The following is a 19128-nucleotide window of genomic DNA, read 5'->3' as shown; positions in this document are numbered from 1 at the left end:
TGATGACAAGCCCGAGCGCTCTGATAGCTTTTGCATCTGACGGATCAGGAGAGTCTTGCTTCTGGGGAAAGCAGGGCACAGGCTCCCCCGCTCACGTGCCAAACCCACAATTTCATTTTTGCACCCCTAGTAAGAGTTTGGGGAAAAAGAGAAGAAACCGCCTGTTGAATGTCTGCCTACCAAACGCCTGCAAGAAAAAGGTTCCCCCCAATTTTTAGGGATGCAGAGCTCCAGAGGCGGCTCCTCCCCTGAGCCCAGCTGCATCAACCACCAGGGCAGCGCTCTGTTCCGAGTGTTCCAAGGCAGCGGCTGGCGCAGCCGACGGCGCTGGTGGAAGAGGGCAGCTAGCCCGTCGGCAACCGGCCTGGCCCCACCACCACCTGGCGGCCGGCCTGCCAGCCAGCCACGCATCCCTCGGGGCGCCGGTGGGCCTGGAACTGCCACCGACGTCGCCCAGCCAGCAAGGAGGCCGGTCCTGACGGCCACCAAGGAGGGCTCCTTCTGGAACGCAGCAGGGCGCCCGGCCCCGCGTCTGCCCTCCGGGCAGGGAAGGAGAAGCGGCGGAGGAAGATGCATCTTGCAATGCCGGGCGGGTTCTGTGGGGCTTCCTGTTCCTCTTTAGGCCTTCAGGCTCGCGAAGGGCGCCTGGGCGACTTCAGGGGCCGCGGAAGAGCGCGAGGTAGCCCAAGGGAGGGCGCAGGTCTCCGGGCCGCCGGCGCCGCGGCGGAAGGCTCCGCTGCCGCTGCCTGGTGACGCGCGAGGTGCTGGAGCCGGGTGGAGGGGCCCCTTCTGGGCGCTGCCAGCGCGGCCCGTGCCCGCCCGGCTCGAGGGCCTCCGCTTCGCGCGGGGGGGCGGGGGGCGCGGGCGCTGGCAGGAGCTTTGCTGGGCGGGCGCGGCGGCCTCGCTGAGGCGGGAAAGGCAACGGGAGAGGCTGCAGTGAGTGCCGCGTTCCCCGGGCTGGCGGCGGCTCGACTTGGCTTTTTCCTAGGGCGGCGGCGGGAGCGGAGCAGGCTGCAGGACGACACCCCGGCCGGCGATGGGCTTCGGCCTGGCGCTCGGCTGCCCCGAGGGCCACAGCGCCCTGCTGCAGCTGCAGGAAACGGAGGTGCGCCTGCTGGAGGGCCTGCGCAAGTGGATGGGGCAGCGGGCCAAGAGCGACCGGGAGTACGCGGCGACGTTGCACCAGATGCTCTGCCTGGCCGGCAAGCAGGAGGGCGGCCGGCAGCCCTGCCTCGGCGGCCAGATCGGCCAGGTAGGCTGTCCCTGGCGGCCCTCCCCTTGGAAGGAAGGAAGGGCGGACGGGCCGACCATGCCTGCCTCCCCGCGAGGGCTTTCTTCGGCCAGCGCCTCCCCGATCCAGAGACGGCCAGCAACGCCGGTTGCCTTTGCCGGCTGGCTCTGCAAATACAGGGCCAGCTGACAAGAGAAGACTAATGTGTGCTTTTGAAGTCGTGCATCCGTGGAAGAATGGGGCTCTTTATCCTGTTTGCCATTTTGGTTTGTCATGCAGCTGCGAGTTTGGGTTGGTCCTGTCAGGCATTCCTTTGATACTGTTATTTCGATGGTTGTGGTGACTGAGAGCGGGCAAAGGTGTTACAAACAACCGACAATGGCTTGTGTTTTTTTCCAGTGGGGCTGAGATTTGTTAAGTGGGTGCAGGATGCTGTTGGCTGAGGGCCTCTGACTGCAAGTCCATACATTCGGAAAGACGTTTCAGGGGGATCAAGCAACACTGGCCCTTTTTAAAAGATCTGGTGGCCGTAGGGAAGGGCCAGGTTGATGGATGAGCAAAATGCATTTAAAAAATCTGGGGTTGGGACTGACCAATGTGCCAGAGAAGAGAGAACGTGCTGGCTTTTGTGATCCTTGGAATCATCCCATGTTCCTCCTCCATGACCAGGAAAAAGTGGGCCACTTGAGGAAGGCAAAATGGCAGCCTTCCTTCAGTAGCTGTCCTGTATCCTGCCTTGAAGCAAACTGGTTGTGAAGCCAGAGGACCGTTTTGGCTACAGCGAATCCCTCTCTGTGCACTTCCTTAGAAAGGTCTTTGCCCAGCCTGCCTGACAGGGCAGTTGGCGGGGGCGGGGGGGAGGAAAGCCAGTCTGGCACTGCATCCAGTATACCTCCAGTCAAATCCTGCCACTGTGAATGTGCCAGAGGTTGCCAGCTGTGTATCACCTTCTCTTTTGCAGTGTTGGTGGTCCCTGGTGACTCAGACAGAGGCCCTGAGCCAAGCTCTGCAACGCCATGCTGAAGCCCTGGTTGCTGGCCCCCTAAATACGCTGGCCCTGCTAATCCAAGAGAAGCAGCAGCTGCACCGGTGCTACGGCGAGCAGTGGCAGCAGATGAACCAGGATTTCATCCGGGTACAGCTGCCTGGCTGAGTCCTCTGGCACGAACGGCCATCCCTGAAGGAAGCGCTTTGTCTCCCCCGGAGTCTGGGGAAACGGCCAGGAGGAGGGTGGTGCTGTCTGTCCCTGGCCTTTTCTGAGGATGCCTGCACTCAGAGCTGCCACAGGTGGCTGTTGATCCCACCTGTCTAATGCTCCCTTCTTGGCTCTTCCAGACCACTCAGCAAGAGCCCGAGCGCTTGAAAGCCCAGTACCGCAGCCACGTCCATGAGTGTGCCCAGGCCAAGCGCAGATACCAAGAGGCCAGCAAAGGTGCGTGCATTGCAAGGGGACAGGGCTTTGTCACTCCAAGGCAGGATTGGACTAAAGGTCTTTCTCATCCTGCATCCTGCTTCCCAGTCGACAGCCAACCAGATGCCTCAAAAGGAGCCCTCCAAAAGGAGTTGTGGTCCTGCAACCAATGCCTGTTGGGATAGAGACCGTGACAACTGTTGGCAGTGCTTGTCAATGACCTCTGTCAGGACCAGATAGGGTGGTGCAGCTTTCCTGGTGCTGCTTCAGTAGTGTGTGGCATGTGGTATCCTCCTGGAGCTTGGGAGTGGGGGGTGGCATTGTTCTGCGGTGCTGCTGCTTCCTCTGGGGCCCATTCCTGCTGGTGTGAGTAGATAAGGAGAGATCTAGCCTGAGGCCCTTGCTCAGTAGGGTTCTGCAGGACTCATCAGTCTCTCCACCACATGGAGGTAGGATGGTGGGACATCCCACATGGAGATGGGACCCTAACCCTAATTACAGGAGACCCCTCAGCATGCATGGGGTCAGGTTACATCTCAACCCCTAGCCAAACAAATGATGCTGTGAAATCCTCTCCTGGTGCCTGGAGACCCAGACTTAGGTTCAGCCCTGGCAGGCCCCAGTGGCTTTGGTTTCAAGGGCCTTCTGGTCACAGTGATTTAACATCTTTAATTCTCAGTGGGGTGCACTTCCCCAGCTAGAATTGATATGCTATTTGGATGTCTTCTTTGATTCTCAACTCCTGCTCCTTGAGCAGATGGCGGCTGTGGCCAGGGGGGCCTTTGCACAAATCCGTCTTATGCTCCAATTGTGCTCTTTCCTGGGTCGGGAGGCCCTTCTTACTGTCACTCGGGCCCAAGTCAACTCAGTTTGGAGTACTACAATGTGCACTACATGGAGCTACCCTTGAAGGCCACTCAGAAGCTTCAGCTGGTCCAGAATGTGGCTGCACAAGTGCCTCCTCCCCCCACCCCCAGCATTTACCGTGTCACATTGCTGCTCTGTGAATTGCACTTGTTACTGATGGACTTCTGGGTGCATTCAACCAGTCAACCATCCACCATTCAGTGTGTTGGTAGGCACCTATAAAGCCCTTCCCAGCTTAGGACCCGATTGCCAACAGGATTATTTTTATCCTGTTGTTTCCACCTGATCACCAAGATCTGGTCAAATCGGTGCATTTCAGTTAAAAGAGTGAGGAGTTGTCATCTTCATTTATTTATTTGATGTATATAATTGCTCTACTTGGGACATGAATCAGGATGGCATATTTTTTCAGTAAGAGTCATAATAATTAAAAAAAAAAACACGTCATCCAAAATGGCAACATACAAACCTGAGGAAAAAACTCATCCAGTGGATCATACCTCTTCCAGACACAATGCCTGGGGGAACAGTGGTATTCTGAAGGGGTGGGGCATCCAGATCTCCAGGAGGAGGCTGTTCCAGAAGCAGCAGTGGAGAAGGCAGGCTTCCTGGGCCCCTCCCAGTCACATTAGTTGAGCTACAGGACCCGATGCAGACCAAGCATGTCTTGCAAGACCTAAGCAATGTGCCTTCCCTGCAACTGAGCCAACCTGGAGGGACAGTGTTCCCCTGGAGGTCCCCGTGGACCTGATCCTGTTGGGCTTTTGTAAATCTGGCTCCTTTAGCAGGCCCTGGGGGAAGGTGTAATGGTCTGCTCCCTGAAGGCATTTGATTATTGGGAGTAGGTCTGCTTTTGTTACCCTTCCCTGATATGTGATCTGCTTTCTCTTTTGGGGGGTTGGTATTTTATTGCCTTTTGTTTTGTTTTGTTTTTACTTTAATAAGGCTGTACTGTTTGGAGAGACGTATTTCTGTGGGCTATGCCCACTCTATCATATCCTCCTGATCTGCCCTTTTTCTCTAATCTCAATGGGCTTCGATGTTTTAACCTTTCTGTACAAGCATGTTACTATGCCTCTCTGGTTGCTTGGGTGACCTTTTTTGCACCACTCCAAAATTCAGAATTTTCTTTCTGAGATACAACAATCGGAACTGTAGTGGTATTCATGGAATAGTTGCACCATCGATTTGTATAGAGACGTTACATTAGAAGTTTAATTTTTACTCCATTTGACAGGGCTTTCAATCCTAAATTTGCTTGTTTGATAGTAGCCACATTCTGACTTTTCAGTGAAAGGCAAATCCCTAAGGTCTGTAATTGTGTATCAGGGAAGTTAGGGTTATTTTGTTCCTTTGATTGTGCTGAGCTGCATTTGTTCTTTTATGGCCAGATTCTTGGCAGGTCCCTGCCATCTGCCAAGGCCCTATCCTGGATCTTGCTGCCCCAAATGCATCTGAGATTCCTTTGCAGAGGGATGCAACTGCCAGATTCCATGCAACCTCACTGATTTGTCAGGATACTGCCATGTGCTGCTGGTCTAACCCTATCCTCCACTTATGTGGCTCTACCCTCAGAAAAGGAACGAGAGAAGGCCAAAGACAAGTATGTCCGGTCCCTCTGGAAGCTCTACTCCCTGCACAACCAGTACGTCCTGGCCCTGAGAGCTGCGGAGGTACAGCACACCCTCCACTATCAGCAGATCCTGCCTGGCCTCCTCCAGTCCCTGCATGGCCTTTTGCAAGAGATGGCCCAGATCACGTAAGAGCCATGCACAGGGTAGCCAGTTTGGTCTAGTGGTTAAGGTGCTGGCTGGAAACCAGGAGTCTGTGAGTTCTAGTCCCACCTTAGGCCTGAAAGCTGGCTGGGTGACCTTGGGCTGGTCCCTCTCTCTCAGCCCAAGAGCCAATCAGGCGTGGTATGAGAGTTCTAGTCCCTCCTTGGGCATGAAAGCCAGCTGGGTGACCCTGGGCCAGTCCCTCTCTCAGCCCAACTCAGTGCAATGTAGACTAGCCGCCTCGTGGTGCACCCCGGGCAACGTGACTTGTCACAGCTCAATAGGCTACACATCTGGCTTCTGGGCCTCACAAGGATTTCCCAGCAAGAAAAAGCAGCATGAAGACCAAACTGCTATGCCATACAATTAAAAAAAACAACAGGGTAGCAGCTGCTGATTCCCTGTGGACTGGGCCAGGAAGTAATTTGAGAAGGGAAGGGGAAGCAAAAATGGGTTGCAGGAATAGAGGGGGATGGTGAGCAGTGTTGGGGTAGAGTTAACAGTGTTTCTTTTTCTTACCTCGTGCCCTAATTTCTTTGGCTGGGTATCTCATACTCCTTGTCTGCACTACAAGGAGGGAACAGCATGATGCAGGTGCACGTGTGGATGCTGTTCCTCCTCCGTCCAGCCTCCTATGTTTGTACCAACAGAAAGGCAACCCTGCAAGAATATGCCAGCATCACAAGCCTGGTGCAGGAGGAGATGGTGGCTGTGCACCAGGCAATGGGCAGGGCCATTGAGCGCATCCAGCCTGCCACCAATTATGAAGAGTTCCTCCCACCATGCAGGTACTACCTGCTGCTGGTTTGTTTTCTGCCCAGTGCGGGGAGAGCACAAGAGAGGGACCCGTGGCCTTTTCTCATGCCGGGATGTCTCTCCCCAGGTGTGAGCAGGAGATGCCAGCCAAGGTGACCTTTGATAAGAGTTTGCTGGAGGAGGCTGAGACCGAGGGCCTTCAAGTGGGACAGCTCCAGCTGAATGAACTCACCCTGGAAAGCCTGCAACATACGTGTGTAGGGGAAGGCCGTGCCCTCTGGGCTTCCTCCTGGAGAGGGCCACTGGGTGGGGCAGGGATCCGCTCCATCTTCGCTGCATTTCTGAGGCCTGGTGCTGGAAGATGTGCCATGCCCTGGGGGTCAACTTGCCAGCTGGGAAGCTGAGCCTGAACTTGGAAAGCTCGGCATGGTGTTGTCCTCTGTGCTTGATAGAAGACCACTTTTCTCTGCTTTGCAGACTCACCTCCCTGGAGGAGGAGTTGGTCAGCGCCACGGAGAGTGTTGAAGGCCATCGCCAGCGCATCCAGATTCTGGAAGCTGAAATCCAGAACAACGAAACGGCTGGAAGCCCAGGGAAACGGTGAGCCTGTGGCGCTGAAGCAGGAAACTCCACGTGTTGTTGAATCACCACTCCGCCTCCGTCACTGTTGTCCAAACTGAAGGGTGCAGGTGCCAACAGGCCAGAGAGGCGGCGGCAGATGGAGAGCAGCAGGCTCACTTCAGCAGGTCCCGCTTCCCACCTTGCGGTTACAAAGTGGCACCTGGTCTCTCAGCTTCCTCGCCCAAGGTTGCGAGCGGAACCTGCAGTTCTCTCTTCCTGGAGGTCACTTCTTCTGTCCATTCCAAAGCCCTCACCTTCTCCCACCCTCCTCCTTCCCTGCCTTTGGTTACACAGTGCTGGTGACAGTAGACGCTTTCCCCCTCCACTGTGCAGAGGCGTGCAGGGCTCAGGGTGTGCCTCGAAGCAGCCTTTCTCTCCCCACTCGTTCCCACGTTCTCTTCATGCAGCAGCTGAACTGAGAGAAAAGCTCCTTTTTGTGCACAGAGAACCCTTTATTTCTCCTTAATGGCTGCCTGCAGGTCCAACCTGGGGAGGCTACGTGTTAGATGCAGAGGTGTCTTGCCAGAGGCCTCCTGCCTCTTTGGAGGGTTGAAGCGTTCCCTTGACCTTCTGCCACAGACATGCCGTCCTTGGCAAAATGGCCTTTTCTGGGCAGGCTGTCCTGGGCTTGGCCGCTCCTTCTGAGGTACCCCTTTCTCTTCCTCAGCGTCCTCCTCCTGGGAAGGCAGAAGTCCCTGCATGAAGCTTACCACTTTTTCCAGCTTGCTCTGGGCACTCAAGAAAAGCTTAAGGCCCAAAGGGATTTGCTGCAGCATAAGCTGGATGAGCTAGGATCCCTTGACCCGCCACCTGCCCCGGATCTACAGGGTGACAGGCAGTCGCTGTCTTCTGGGGTGAGTACCAGCAGCACACTATCAAGTCTGCAAAGCCCAGCCACGGAGCAAGGAAGAGGTGGCAGTAAAGCATACCCAAGTGGCACTGTGCTACCCCAGGGTCACTTGGCTGTGTGCTGATTGGGGAGAAAGGAGGGCACAAGCAATGGATTTGGTTGTCACCCCTTGTTCTCTGAAAGCCACTGACTGCCTTGGATGGGCTGGGTTTGGCCCTCTCAGCCTACAGTATGTGCCCTACTCCCCCCGTCAAGATCACTCTCTCGCTGCCCCTCCTTTTCTGGCAGGAGCAGGAACCGGAACGAGATTGGGGCCGAACACCAGCAGCTTTGGAGGCCCTGAAGCATCACTTCTCGGGCATTTTCCGTCCACGTTCCTCTGTGAGTGGCCATCCTTGTGTGATGCTTCTCCTCAACTGTATCCCTACCCAGCTGGGTTTCCTGACTGGCTAGGCAAGGCCAAAAAAATCCCATGTCTGCTCTCAAAATACATTGGATGGGAAGTTGGGTGAGGAGTGTGCAAACCTGGTATTTATTCAGAAGTAGCATATTTTTTTCTAACTTCATTTTGGGGTAAAATCTTTTTTTAAAAAAAATCTTACTGCCACCATTTCAAAATGACAAGCCTAACATTCTTAAAATAATGTAATGTATGAAGGTGCAAGGACATGGTGCTTTGAAAGGAGAGGTGGTGAGTAAAGAACTAAAAGCAAAAGGAGAGGGACCAGCTAAGGAGGAACAGGAAATAGTGAGATCAGTATGTGTGTAATTAAAAAACAAAAAAGAAAAAGATGATTTAAAAGAGCCTCAGAAAAGTGTGAGGGTAGCTAGATTGATTCTGAATCTTCAGGCTTTTCACAAGGAAATGAAAGTGGTGTAATTTCAACTTCAGTTGTGCAAAGATGATGGATCTACAAACATTTCCTATTAGAAAAAAGAGGAAATCAAAAGAAGAAATTCGGCAGAGTGACTGTGAAATTGAGAAATCTAAAGCAGAACCAAGTGTCAGTGGCAAGGGGAATGTTACTCTCCGTGGAAATAGAGAACCATTAAGAGAGGAGGTCTCTGTATAATAATTCTACACACTTACCCATCTCACGATTCCTTTTTGGGGCAAGCAGCGTGATGCAGATTGCAGAAAAAGAGTGAGCAAAAGAAATCAAAGGCAGGAAATAAGAGAAACATCAACACTGTCCATAGAAAAGGATAGGAAATGATAATCCACTGCACTTTCCCCCTCTTTGCTCCACGGACACTCTTGCCCCTGGGGGTCTAAGAGGATCTTGGCCTCCTGTCTTTCTACCATTGCATATCAGTGGGAGACAGTGTGTTTCCTGTCCATCAACTGTAAACTTGTAACAGGCAAGAAGGCACTATTGCCAGCTTCTGGGGGTTACCAACTCTTGCCATTTAACTCGTAGTTACTGATAGGAACACACCATAGTGAATGTCTTCCCTTCTACATTTTTGTGATTCAGGTTTTCTAAGTATTGATCTGGCCTCCTGAAATAACAAGAGGATACAAGGAGCCCTCATATGCCCCTTGTTGTCACAATTACAGTGCGCAATCTCTGCACACTTTTCCTCCAAAAGCTCCCAGACTCCTCTCTGTTCTTAAAGGACGCATCTCCACCAAACAGCTCTCACCCCCGGCCCACAGCTGAGGCCCCGTAGCTTTGGAGCCGATGCGGAACTGGCACTTTCCACTGCCTCCTGACACACGCCTTGCCCTACGCAGGATTTCTGGCAGGATCCTTTGAATCCTAGCTGTTTCCCCCCAGAATCTGTACTGCTTGGAGGGCAAGGCTTCCCCTACCATTCCACTGCTGGTTGACCATTTCCTGAAGTCCAGGCAGCCCCTCAGAAAGAAAAGTGGCATGGCTCCCAGCTGGACCTGGTGGTGGGGGTAGTAGTGGTGGTGGTGCTGCTGCTGTGCTGGGAGGGCCCCCTGGTTACTTCCAGCTCCCCCCCCCCCCAGCCATTTTGGTTGTTGCTGCTGAAGCGACAGGAAACCAGGGGAGGAGCAGCGGCCTCAAGGTCACCAAGAAAGCCAAGATGGGGACAAGTTATTTCTACGGGGGTCAGTGGAGGGGCGGTCCTGGTTTACCTGCTGTCGCTCAAGGACAGGTAGACCAGAACCCACCACACCAAAGGGAAGGGGCCCCTTCACAGCTGGCCTTCTTGGCCAGCCAGCCCACATAAGCACACTCACACTTGCTTAGAGGATGGCAGTTGTGAGCAGTTAACTCTTTAGTTAACTAACCTTCTGTGAACAGTGAGCGTACAATATGAGTTCTGTATTAAGAAGTATGTCAATTAACACCCCCCCAGCTAATCGGGTAGTCCTCAGTTAACCGTAATTGGGAATGGCAACTCCATCGCTAAGTGACGTGGTCATAAAGTACAAAATTGTGTGACTGCGCCAACTTCCCATGGTAGTCCTGGCAGTGGTCATTAAGCGTGGCATCACATGACTGCGACTTGCAACTTCCTGCCAGCTTCCCCATTAACTTTGCTTGTTGGAAGCTGGCTGTGAAGGCCACAATGGTGATCACGTGACAGTGGGATGCTACGGCTGCCTAATTGTGACTGGTTGCCTGGTGCCCAAACTGCAATCATGCAACTGCAAGGACGCTGTGATGGCTGCAACTTCAAGAACCAGTTGCAAGTCTCCTCATTCAGAGCCGTCATAACTTCGAACAGTCACTGAATGAGTAGTCAATAAGCAAGAACTACCTTACCTCAGCTTCTCCCATTTCTCTTGTATCTCCTCTTCCTGTTCTCTTTCTTACTCTCTTGAAAGGCCAGCTGCTGCTCTTCTCTTTCCTTCTTTCCTTCTCCTTGCTTTCTTGCTTAAAGGGACGGGAAGCATCCACCCTCTACTGGCACAGGAAGTGACTCTCCCCATGCAGAGAGATGAGCTAAAGAGCTTCTGAAAGGTGTTGTGCTGAATTTCTCTCTCTTCTGCAGCCGCCACCCTCTCTGCCTCTGCTCCCTGAGGTGCAGAAGCCCCTTGGACAGCAGGCCTGGTACCATGGCGCCATTCCCCGCATGGAGGTGCAGAAGCTGCTGCAGACCAGTGGTGACTTCTTGGTGCGTGAGAGCCAAGGCAAGCAGGAGTATGTCCTCTCGGTGCTGTGGGAAGGGCAGCTCCGGCACTTCATCCTGCAGGCTGCTGATGTGAGTGCCTGGGGGAACAGCAGGGTTGGTGCTGTCAGTGATGGGAGGCAACAGGCTCAGCACACCCTGTGTGAGCAGCTCCCCAAGCAACCTTCCATTCCCTTTTGCTTGTCGTGATGGGTGGGAACAGGCCTTCTACTCCAGTACTGACGATCCTCTCTGGTCATTTGTAAAGAAGATCTAGGGGACTTGACTGAGCAGAACAGAACCCCAAAGAACTCATACACATGAGATTGCCAATGAATACACCAAAGCTGGGTTTCAGGGCCACCCTTTGGTATCAGATCATCCGTACAGAGCTTGGCAGGTTGTGAGTCTGAAGGCTGATGGAACTGGAGTGGATGGCAAGGAGTAGATAGCTTGGGGCCATCTGCCTGGAAGGTCCCTGGGCTGGAGTTCTATTGAGGCATTTAACAGTTCTGGACACAGAAATATGAGCGACATGCTTGAACTCTGGTGTATTCTGGAAGAAAGCTGTTTCCGTGCAAAGGACTGCATCCCCAATTCTCTACATTGTGAATTTCAGCTGGATATGATTTTGGGCCAGCTGTGATTTGTGGTCTTCTTGTGTAGAGTTCATGTATTGATAGAACCTGCAATTCTTGATCTTCTTCATGAATGAAGTTAGTGGGAGATAAATTCTTTGTACAAGGTGTGGTACGGAATACAGTAAAGTTCTGTCACCAGGTGGCTTGGAAAGCTGTAGATTGGTATGAGGATTCTATCCTATATCTCCAGACAACTTTAGCCATTGCCCTCGAGCATAGCAGGCCTGTTGGGTGACCTCTCTGCCATAGAACTGACATGTCTCCTGTTTGTAGCAAGACTTCCGCTGAATCCTGTGGACCCTCACTTTGTGCTTCTTGGTGTAAGATCCCTGCTTGATACAATTGTTTGGAATGCTGTTCTAGCTGGAGTTTCCTGAGCAGCAGCGGCACTGGCTGAGCCCTTGATCCTTGCCAGCTTTCAGATTTGAGGCAGAGACAGAGCAATATCTTAGTTTCAGAGGTTACCAGTAATGAATGGGAAAAGTGTGGATCCTGGAAAATTTCTGCTTTCCAGGTCACTGGAAATACTCTAATAATGCTTTGTCCTCAAATGCATCAGTAAATTGGTCAACGTGTATTTCCTCTACATTGGCCTGCTTTTTAGGAAAACGTAGAAGAGAAAGCAACTGCATAAATGGGGCAAGTGACTTCCCCCACAAACTGTAGTCATCCAGAGTAATGGTGGTGCTGCTGTTTCCCCCCAGAACCTGTACCGCTTGGAAGGCGAGGCTTTCCCTACCATTCCACTGCTGGTTGACCATTTCCTGAAGTCCAGGCAGCCCCTCACGAAGAAAAGCGGCATTGTGCTGGCCAAGCCCATCCCCAAGGTATGGCTCCCAGCTGAACCTGGTGGTGGTGCTGCTGCTGTGCTGGGAAGGCCCCAGTGGCAATGATGGACTGCTCTTCCTGCAGGACAAGTGGGTGTTGGACCACGAGGATGTCCTGCTTGGGGAGCGCATTGGGCAGGTAAGTGATCTCTCAGCATGGCAACCCCACTGGATGGAGGGAGCACCCTGGCTGATCTGTTGTGCTGTTATCCATGCTCAGAGCTTTCCTGTTTGAGCAATAGGCTATTTCACAAACTTCAGCTGCCACCCTATTCAAAAGGAAGTTGTCTGCTTCTGGATGTGCTCCTTGTCTAGACTTTCACCAAAAGGGCCCATGGCCAGCAAGCCCCTGCTCTGGAGAAACAGCTGTTGGCTGGCATTTGGGTTCCTGAGGGGCTCCATGTCTGTACTTGTTCACTGATTTTGCTGCACAAAATCCCCAGTTCTCCCTTCAGTCCTGTTTGCCCTTAACATCCTTTTCCTTTCAGTTCCTGATTCCAAGCCTTGAGGGAAAGGCCTGACTCTGGAATCGGCACCCTTCATTTCTGGGGAAATTTTCTGACCTTACAAAGGAGTTGAAATACCTTTTTAGTGGATTAGTGAAAGGTCTTATTTAGCTGACGGTTCTGGGTGAACGCTTGTTTCAAATAATTAGGAATACAGTCTCAGTTCTATTCCAGGATATTGTTTAAAATGTATTGCTGTGTTGGTTTAACGTTAATATTTGTTTACTGGGTCCTAAGCTCATTTCATTGGATTGATTTCTAATTATTGTTTTATATTCTCCTGCAATCTCATGTCAGTGGTTGTTGTTTTGGTCTTTTTTGTAGGTGACTTGGTAAAGGCACTTAATTATTATTTAGAAACTTAGGAACTTGCTTTTTCTGCCAGAACACAGAAGATTTTGAGCTTATTTTATTTATTAATCAAATTTATCACCGCCCATCTCCCAAAAGGGACTCTTGCCTTTTTAGACCAGCCCTGTGCTATCTGTGCTCCTTGTCCTTGGGCTGAAGAAAGTGGGCGGAGGGGGACGAAGCACGGGTTGCTGCAATGTCTCAGCCTTTGTTCCACAGGGCAATTTTGGAGAAGTCTTCAGTGGATTCTTGCGCTGCAGTAACAGTCCAGTGGCAGTGAAATCCTGCCGCGAAACCCTTCCAAATGAGCTCAAGGCCAGGTTTCTGCAGGAGGCTGGGTACGTATGGAATGGATACCTTGTTAGCTGAGGCCTTTGGCCGATCCCAGAGTTGGGCATTCCAACACAGACACCAAAGTCTTCTCAGCCAAAGCCCATTTTTGAGATCTCCCTTTCAACTGAAATTGACAGAATTTATAGCCCCCTTCTTTTAATCTGCTCCCTGACACTGGCCCTCCAGGTCCTGGCTCTTTCCTAGCCTGTAGGCAGATTAGTGGGGAGAGTGTCTTGAAGGCAGGTGTTCAGAGGCTTCAGACTGGCCTGGCAGATCTTTTAACTGCAAAATTGCACCAGCTCCCTGGCTGTGCATCCCTGGGTCAGCAGGGAGCTTGGACTCTGTACAATTCCCTGGCAATTGTGCCATTGCCTTGTCATAGTGTATTTGTGTTTGACATTGGTGGCTCCCCTTTTCTGAGTTTACCTAAGAGGAGGCAGGAAGCATAGGAGGTGCTCCTGGGTCCAAGGAAGCTGGCTGTGAAGACTTCAGCAACTGCTTACAACCCAGAAGTATCATTTTCACAAGGGTCTTCCTTAACCAGTTACTGAAAAGGAAAGGGATTAGGTTATAGACATCTTGGCAACTAGATGCATTTACTGTAGCATCCAGTTTATCCCAATCTGCTTGCTAACCACCCATCGATACCTGGAGGAGGAGGGTGCTAGCAATTTTTCTGACAAAGAACATGCAGATGTTCTGCACTTGTAATATTTTGCAAACTGCCATCCACTTTCCCAGGCTCTGAGAAGCCCATTATGATTTGTCCTCTTCCAATTGTGTCTACTCTGGCTCCTGTTACAGGATCCTGAAGCAGTACAGTCACCCCAATATTGTCCGACTCATTGGAGTCTGTACCCAGAAGCAGCCAATTTACATTGTCATGGAGCTTGTAAAGGGTAAGGCTTGCCTTTTGCTCCAACTGCTTACTTCAAGCTTAGACCCCTTATTCCCCCCAACATTTACAGGAAGTAATGAGGGGAAACCAGTTTGGCTATTATGTTTGCTTAAGAATTTTCTCCCGCACCTTGTGCGAACCCGATATGTGGTAGCAGCTATTCCACAAATGCCCAGATGCCCCTCCTCTTTCCTCTGCCGCTCACCTGGGAACCCGTCCGGACCTTCCTTGAACTCTCCCGATGACAGGTGGAATTGGGCCCCTCAGGCCCACCCTGCCTGCTGCTTGCCCCCCCCCATTCCTAGTGCTAACAGATCTGACTACTCGAGATGTGCTGTAGAGGTGGCTCCACCCTCTGCCTGCTCCCTCCCCAGGGGGGGACTTCCTGACCTTCCTGCGCAATGAGAGGGCTCCGCTCAGAGTCAAGGAGCTGCTGAAGATGGTGGAGGATGCTGCAGCAGGGATGGAGTATTTGGCCAGCAAGCACTGCATCCACCGGTGAGTCTGCCCAGCCCAGCCTGCAGCTCGGCCAGGAGGGACTCGTGGTGGGTTTTGTTTAGACTTTCCTGATGCCTCAGCCTGCCCATTATGTTACTGTGGCGATCAGAGGTGCAATGTTACGTCAGCGAGCGGAGGTTTGATCAAGCCAGTCACCTTGTGCCGTGGTGAAAAAGCCAAGATGTCGTCTCCTCTTTGTGAAAAGGGTGGAGAAATAGTGAGATGGCAGCATGCAGCCATTGGCAGGGGCTTTTGGAAAAGTACCTGACCACAGCTGGGGTGTGGCATGGCTGCTCGGAGTCTGCCTCCGAGCACTGTGCAATTGGCCCGTGATTCTGCTTTTTAGAGATCTGGCAGCACGAAACTGTCTGGTGACGGAGAATAACACTCTGAAGATCAGCGACTTTGGGATGTCACGGGAACAGGTGGATGGCATTTACTCCTCTACAGGTGGAATGAAGCAAATCCCTGTGAAGTGGACTGCTCCGGAGGCGCTCAGTTACGGTACACAGTCCCGTGGCTCTGGCCTTGCACGCACCAGACTCCAGGCCTGCTCTGGAGCCTCGGGTGGGTTGTTTTCAGCTGCTAACTGTGGATAATGATCTTCTTGCAACCGCCTTGTCCTGCCTCTGCAAGAAAGCTCTCCTTCTAGATTATGGGCAGCTTCTATGGGGTTGCATCTCATGCCCGCAACCCTTTCCTCCTTAGGTCGGTATTCCTCGGAAAGTGATGTCTGGAGCTTTGGGATCCTGCTCTGGGAAGCTTTCAGTCTGGGTGCCACACCATATGCCAATATGAGCAACCAGCAGACCCGCGAAGCTGTGGAGAAGGGTGAGTCCCAAAACGATTTTAGCAGGGGGAGCAGGAGGCACAGGGTGGTAAGGTCCATGTCTGAGGGTCTGAGTAGAAACCCAGCAACCATGTGGCAAATGGTTTTGAAGGCAGTTGGGAAATTTCTGCCTGCTGTAAAACTGCAGAATTGGCTCAGGTATACCGGGGAATGAGAACTGAGACCTGAGCAGGAAGCTAGGGGGTTGGAAGTGAGAGTGGTGGGTATCATGATCAGGCCATCTCTTGTGAGGCTTTGATTGACAGTTGGCTGCTGTTTTCCCCTACAGCCCATAAGCTGCGCTGCTTTTAGAATCCAATAGATTCTTTAGCAATACCTGCAACAGAGGAATGGTAGGTGAAGATGATAGAGCTTTGCTGAGATGGCCAAATTGACTTGTTTGATTAGAGACAAGACAGTATCTGCACTTATTGCTGATTAGAGACCCCAAGAATCCAAGAGGTTCTGGCAAATTGCTGAATCTTCTTTAGGCGTTCCCAGTTTGACCGCTCTGTGTTCTGCTTGTCAGAGCCCTAGGCTCACCTTGGAGTAGCGGTCTGCCTATCCGTTTCCCCCAAGGGCTCTCTTCTACATTGCAACGTACGGTCAACTACCTTACAGCAATGATGCCTGAAACAAGCATCACTTCACGATCCATATTCCAGCAGGGCTTTTTCATCTGGTAAAAGGTTTATTAGAACTAAATGCTGGAAAGAGACATCCGAACTCCAGAAGGGGCTGCTGCTAATTGTTAAGACACTTTGAAGATAAACCCCACTGCCGTTGTACCTCAGCCATTAAAATTCCCTTGCTGGCTTCAGCAGTACGGAAGGCTGTTTTATCAGCTTGGGCTGATTTGCCGGCTACGGTCACTCCTAGATCGAGAGACGCCGCTCTTGTGCTGGTGACCTCCCAGCAAGGCAGTGCGCTTGCGGATGACTTGAAAAATCTAGTTAGCGCAAAGTTCAGCCGTACCGTTTTAACTGGCACAGCCAGGTTTGTGGTTGGTTGGTTGGTTGGTCCGGTTTGGTTGGTTTGGGTTGGCCGGTTTGCCTAACAGGTTGGTTGGTTGGTTGGTTGTAGATCTCAGAGATTATGTGAGCTGTGAACAACATTGGCTCCGTCTCTTGCTGGAAGCCCCTCCCATGCCCTAGCTCTCCCTCTGATGCAGGTACTCGCCTGAGCGCTCCAGACGAATGTCCGGAGGAAGTGTACCGGCTCATGTTGAAGTGCTGGGAATACGAACCACGGAAACGGCCAGACTTCACTACCGTACTCCAAGCCCTGACTGGAATTCGGAAGAAGCAACGGTGAGAACACCGGCTCCAGGGTATCTGCGTGGACCCTTCTCAAGCCCTGTGCTGTGCTAAGTACCAGACCGTGGGCATTTCTTCTCCTGGCATATCTGTCTAGTCACACAGGCCATTTCCCAATCAGGTCAACTGCCAAGCACTCAGCTGTGGCGGCCAGAAGAGACCCAAAGCCGTCTTTAAAGTCATTTGTATTTTCTCTGAAGTTGAAAATAATAATTATATTGTTCAGATTATATCCTCAAAAAATGCACGCCTGATTAAAAACGGAACCTATGTTCACCTCAAATAAGAATATGAAGCTACACAAGAAGGAATTTAAGGAGCAAAAGGAGTAGTATTTTATAAACACTTAACTGTGATGGGGTGGAGGTAGGTTTGAATGTTTTCACTTGAAACTAAACTGTGAAACTTCCATAATGGTTATAGAAGCACCACCTTATACCAGAAACAAAGTGAGGCGTACTTCTAGCCTCATGCCACAAAATCCACCATTTACAGCCCTAATACAACAGCATCTGTTCAAATCCACATGACAGACACACACAACCAAGGATTTAAAGGAGGCATTTCTCAAGCCACAGCATTCACCCAAAGAAACAGATCAAGCCATGATGGTCCCCGGGAATTCTCTATAGCAAGGCAGATCTAGAAAGCAGCACCACCACTTGTTCTTTATAGCTCCCAGCCAAGGCCCCTCGGAGAATCAGGAATCATCGCCACTGATCAGTGGCCCACACCCTCACCAGTCTTGGGTGACAGGCATGATCTTGCTTCCCTAACCTGCTGTGGCCAGTCAGAACAGGCCGCACCAGAGTGACCCAGACCCAGGGATCAAGTCCTGCAGCAGAGCCAGATGCTGGCCCTGCCCTCACTTCTAGGAATGTCACAACAACATTGGTGGATGCACACTTGCTTGGCCTCCATTGTGGTCACACCATCATTTCTCTCCCCTGGAGAAATGGCAATCTGGCCCAGAATAAATGAGCACCAATGGCAAAATGCAAATGGAACCATTTCAACTCTTCCAGAAGTTCTGGGCTGATCTCAAGGTGACAATTGGTGAAACAAGGAATTCCAACTATCAGTTTCACCCTGAAAAAGCTCAAATGGAAATTATCAGTAGGTCCAATATCAATGAATTGGTCCATTCATAAGTCAATAATTCATCCAGTTCCCACGTCTGTTGTGCTTTGGGCTAAAAGGGAAGCAAGGTCCCCAAGGAGCCTTCCTTAAGTGCTTTGGGCTAAAAGGGAAGCAAGGTCCCCAAGGAGCCTTCCTTAAGAGCCTTCATGGAGCTGAAAGGGTTACAGGATGGTCAGCCACAGAATTATCACCCATCAAGAAATGGGAGCCCAGAAATATCTTCAGGTGGAGACTTACCTGCTTCTTGATAATTGTGGTGTGAAGTGCAGAGGAGCACACCTCTTTGCAAATAAAAGAGAGCCCTGCAGCTGCGGGTTTATTAAATTAGAACAGTTAAAACATGATACAAAAAAGAAATTAAATACAAATAACAGCCAAGAGATCATAATCCGTTGGGGTCAATATAGTCAGGAAACGGGGCCCTTCACACACTGGGATACCAGGCCTGGGCACGCACAGTAGCCAGGCCTTCAAGCCTTCCGAAAGGCCAGCAGGGTCGGGGCCAGGAGGGAGGCTGTTCCGGGGCCCTTCGGCGACCTGCCCCACTGTGGGGTGAAGACGCCGCGCAGGTCCCTGGGAGGAGGGGGGCCCTCCCAGATCCAGCGTTGCCGCAGGCCTTTGGGCTGGGGTCAAGCCAGCCTCAGCGCCTGCCTTCCGGCGCTTCCGAGGCCTCGCCCCGGGCCTGGGCCCCCAGCTTGGCCCACGGCCCGGCCCGCCGGCGCCCAGCGGAAGGATGAGGGAGGCTTCCTTGGCCCGGGGAGGCCAAGCAAGCAAGCAGGCCGGCTCCCACCCGGGCGGCGGGGGCGCGCGAGGACGGCCCGGGGAGGGAGGGAGGGAGGGAGGGAGGCGGGCGCGCCCGGGACGAGGCCGGCCAGTGGGGGCGGGGCGGGGACGGGCCGCCCGCTCCGGGCCGGGCCGGCAGGGGCCGCTGTGGCCGCGGAGGAGGCGCGGCTCCCTAGGCGGCGCGGGCAGGGCCGGCGGCGAGAGCAGCGCCGACAGCCGGGCCGGGCCGCGGGAGGACCTGCGGGGGCGGCTGAGGCCCCGCGGCGCGGCCGCCGATGAAGCTGAAGAAGCAGGTGACGGTGTGCGGGGCGGGGGTCTTCTGCGTGGCCGTCTTCTCGCTCTACCTGATGCTGGACCACGTGCAGCGCGACCCCGCGCGGCCCCTCCACGGGGGGCACCTTCCGCGGG

At 52.6% G+C, this 19128-nt stretch overlaps 2 protein-coding genes across 5 annotated transcripts in view; both read left to right on the top strand.

Moving 5' to 3' along the window:
* The first annotated feature begins 509 nt into the window (after positions 1-509).
* Positions 510-17158, top strand: FES (FES proto-oncogene, tyrosine kinase). Of its 2 annotated transcripts, XM_063313931.1 has the most exons (19): positions 510-679; positions 989-1252; positions 2193-2366; positions 2567-2663; positions 5085-5268; positions 5935-6072; positions 6168-6293; positions 6518-6640; positions 7329-7515; positions 7800-7892; positions 10482-10691; positions 11944-12066; positions 12152-12205; positions 13143-13261; positions 14061-14155; positions 14529-14652; positions 14999-15156; positions 15361-15483; positions 16653-17158. In XM_063313931.1, the coding sequence occupies exons 2-19, from the start codon at positions 1037-1039 to the stop codon at positions 16793-16795; spliced, it is 2487 nt and encodes an 828-aa protein (XP_063170001.1). In that variant the 5' UTR covers positions 510-679; positions 989-1036; the 3' UTR covers positions 16796-17158. The 2 variants fall into 2 exon arrangements, with proteins under 2 accessions (XP_063170001.1, XP_063170002.1); XM_063313932.1 differs by lacking the exons at positions 510-679; positions 14999-15156; positions 16653-17158 and having other exon boundaries at positions 940-1252; positions 15361-15479.
* Positions 17159-18863: 1705 nt separating this feature from the next.
* The window catches only part of MAN2A2 (mannosidase alpha class 2A member 2), a 52687-nt gene continuing 52422 nt past the window's right edge, over positions 18864-19128 (top strand). For 2 of the 3 annotated variants that reach the window (XM_063314087.1, XM_063314086.1), the window contains exon 1: positions 18867-19127. In XM_063314087.1, the coding sequence (XP_063170157.1) occupies positions 18996-19127 (132 nt within the window). In that variant the 5' untranslated portion in view covers positions 18867-18995. Of the gene's footprint in view, position 19128 lies in introns of all 3 variants that reach the window. The other variant, XM_063314088.1, reaches the window with a different exon arrangement.

This window comes from Candoia aspera, chromosome 13, assembly GCF_035149785.1.
Source record: "Candoia aspera isolate rCanAsp1 chromosome 13, rCanAsp1.hap2, whole genome shotgun sequence".
Classification (NCBI taxonomy): Eukaryota; Metazoa; Chordata; class Lepidosauria; order Squamata; family Boidae; genus Candoia; species Candoia aspera.
Note: the sequence above shows the minus strand (reverse complement) of the source record. Positions and strands in the feature narration are given on the sequence as shown.